The sequence below is a fragment of the Frankliniella occidentalis genome, unplaced genomic scaffold (genome assembly GCF_000697945.3).
Source record: "Frankliniella occidentalis isolate FOCC.00 unplaced genomic scaffold, Focc_3.1 Scaffold58, whole genome shotgun sequence".
NCBI classification, from domain to species: domain Eukaryota; kingdom Metazoa; phylum Arthropoda; class Insecta; order Thysanoptera; family Thripidae; genus Frankliniella; species Frankliniella occidentalis.
The window spans coordinates 251,882-254,170 of record NW_026267188.1 but is presented as its reverse complement, the minus strand read 5'-3'; the positions used below and the strand labels follow the sequence as shown (position 1 = coordinate 254,170).

The 2,289-nt window shown below is 55.4% G+C and overlaps 1 protein-coding gene across 2 annotated transcripts in view; it reads right to left on the bottom strand.

Annotated features, from left to right (window-relative positions):
• Positions 1 to 2,289, bottom strand: part of LOC113207262 (uncharacterized) — a 31,923-nt gene that overhangs the window by 24,056 nt on the left and 5,578 nt on the right. Inside the window, exons 5-7 of one of the 2 annotated variants that reach the window (XM_052267720.1) lie at positions 1,235 to 2,160; positions 972 to 1,146; positions 519 to 873 (exon numbers count right to left, since the gene is read on the bottom strand). The exons of the other annotated variant lie outside the window; for it this stretch is intronic. Coding sequence (XP_052123680.1) covers positions 519 to 873; positions 972 to 1,146; positions 1,235 to 2,160 — 1,456 coding nt within the window. The remainder of the gene's footprint in view (positions 1 to 518; positions 874 to 971; positions 1,147 to 1,234; positions 2,161 to 2,289) is intronic. 2 annotated transcript variants of the gene reach the window in all.

Genomic DNA, 2,289 nt, shown 5'->3' with positions numbered 1-2,289 from the left:
TCTTTAAATCTGCAGTTATCAAGAAAATTCACTAGAAAGGGGGTATTTAATGATAAGATTTAGTACATGTACAGGTTAGAAAAGGCCTTATCTTAAAAAGAGGGGGAAACTTTACACAATACTATTATTTTTATGGCATACGTCTAAATGACATAATCAGGTTGGCCAAGTTTGGCAACCATGCAAATAATAGCGTTTGCCTTAGGCAACAATAATGCGTTTACACGTTTGCATTTTGTTTAATGCACTTCTCGACCTGAACGCGCTCAAAGGGGCGGTTCTTTAACACGCGAAAACTTGACGCAGCTTCGGCCTCGGCGCACACCGAGCACAACTCGCCTGCGGGGTGCCCGAAGAACATCATGTGCCTGTCGCGCTCCACGCGGAAGACGGCGACCACGTGGAGAGGCATGGGGGCGGCGCGGCGCACCAAGTCCTGGCAGTCTGCGGAGACAAAGAAAGGGATCATTGAGTTCTCAGCGGGAACGCTATTACGGAACGGCGACGCGACTTCTCACCTTGATAACCCGAATAGTCGCTGGCTGAGTCAGAGCCACTCCCGGTGCCGTCCGTGAAGACGATGACGGCCAGCTTTGGCATGGTATCGGCGGAGAGATGGGAGAGCTTCAGGGTCGGCTTGTCGAGCCCCAGGAGACGGAGCGAGCGCAGGTTAGGTAGGCCCACTAGCGCTACTCTCAGGGACCCTGCCATCACGCTCCGGCCCCGGCGGCAGGACAGCACGAGGTGCTGCAGGCTGGTGAGCCCGACCCCGACCGCCCCTAGGGCTCGCACCGAACCGTCACTGCAACGCCTGAGCTCAAGGCGCTCTAGTGAACTCGGGCACGACTTTAACAGTGCGCTGACCCTATAGCACTGAAAACAACAAAGACTCAATGGAGCCGGAAAATCAGTCCAGTCGGACGCGGGAGCAACAATACAACTGACTCAGGAAAGTGGGTAACTTTGCTTACAAAGATGTCGCTCTTGAGGAAGATGGTGAGATGCTTGAGGCTGGTCATTTGCTGCAGTCCCTTTAGGTGGTGGTCATCATCGACGGTCAGGGTGAGTCGCTGCAGCGCGCTGGCAAAGGAGTCCAGGAGCGGCAGTAGCTGCGGCGAGGCCAGCCTCAGGTGGTGCAGCGTTGCCCTGCAGGAATCAAGTTGGAAGATTAAACCAGCACGTTGAGGAAAGGAAGAGTATTGTCAGAATAAATATCTAAGCAATAGCATCGTACTCGTGCGGGAGCAGCAGCGAGCGGAGGACCTCGAAAAAGGAGGTGGAAGGTTCGCACCGTTGTTCTTCCTGTTCTTCCTCATCGTAATCGTAGGAGTCCGAAGAGTCCGCGTCGGATGTGTCATCGTCATCTTCTTCGTCTTGATCCTCGTCTACATCGTCCCACTCGCCCACTTCCCCTTGTACGTCGTTCACTTGGCCGTGGACACCGACCACTTCGCCTTGTACGTCGTTCCCTTGGCCTTGGACGCCGACCACTTGCCCTTCGGCGTCGTTATCTTGGCCTTCGGCGTCGTTATCTTGGCCTTCGGCGTCGTTATCTTGGCCTTGGACGCCGACCACTTGGCCTTCGGCGTCGTGCACTTGCCCCTCAACGTCGTCCACGTGGACTTCGTTGTTGCCGTGTTTGCGTTTGACGTCGCCGTCCTCGTCTTTGACGCTGTTATCTCCGCCTTTGGCATCGTCCTCTTTACCTTTGACGTCGTCTACCTCGCCTTTGACGTCTTCTACTTCGCATTTGAAATCTCCCACTCGTCCTTCGAAGTCATCCACCTCGCCTGGGATGTCGTCCACTTCGCCTTTGGAGTCGTCCACTTCGCCATGTGCTTCGTCCACTTCACAATGAGACTCGCCCATGTCGTCCTGGAAGTCGTCCACTTTACCCTGGACGTCGTTCACTTGACCCTCCTGGACGTCGGTTACGTGCCCTTGGACGGCGTCGTCTTCACGGCCTCGGACGTCTCCTACATGGCCTTGGACGTCGTCCACTTGGGCTTCCACGTTGCCGTCTTTGCGTTCGACGTCACCACCTCCCATGCTAACGAAGATGGCGTCATCCTCATCGTCGTCCTCGCTCCCGGTGTCGGAATCGTCGCCTAAATCACCAAACTGAAACTCAGCGGTATGCAGTTGGGATAGCACCACCTCCTGAGAACAGTAAAAGACGTCGAAACGCATGTTATACTGACTACAGCTGCTGCGCCGCAAATGCCCGGCTGTTCGGCGGCGGGGAGCTGGTGGAGGTTGGCCGGAGAGCATAAACGTAGAAGGGGGGGG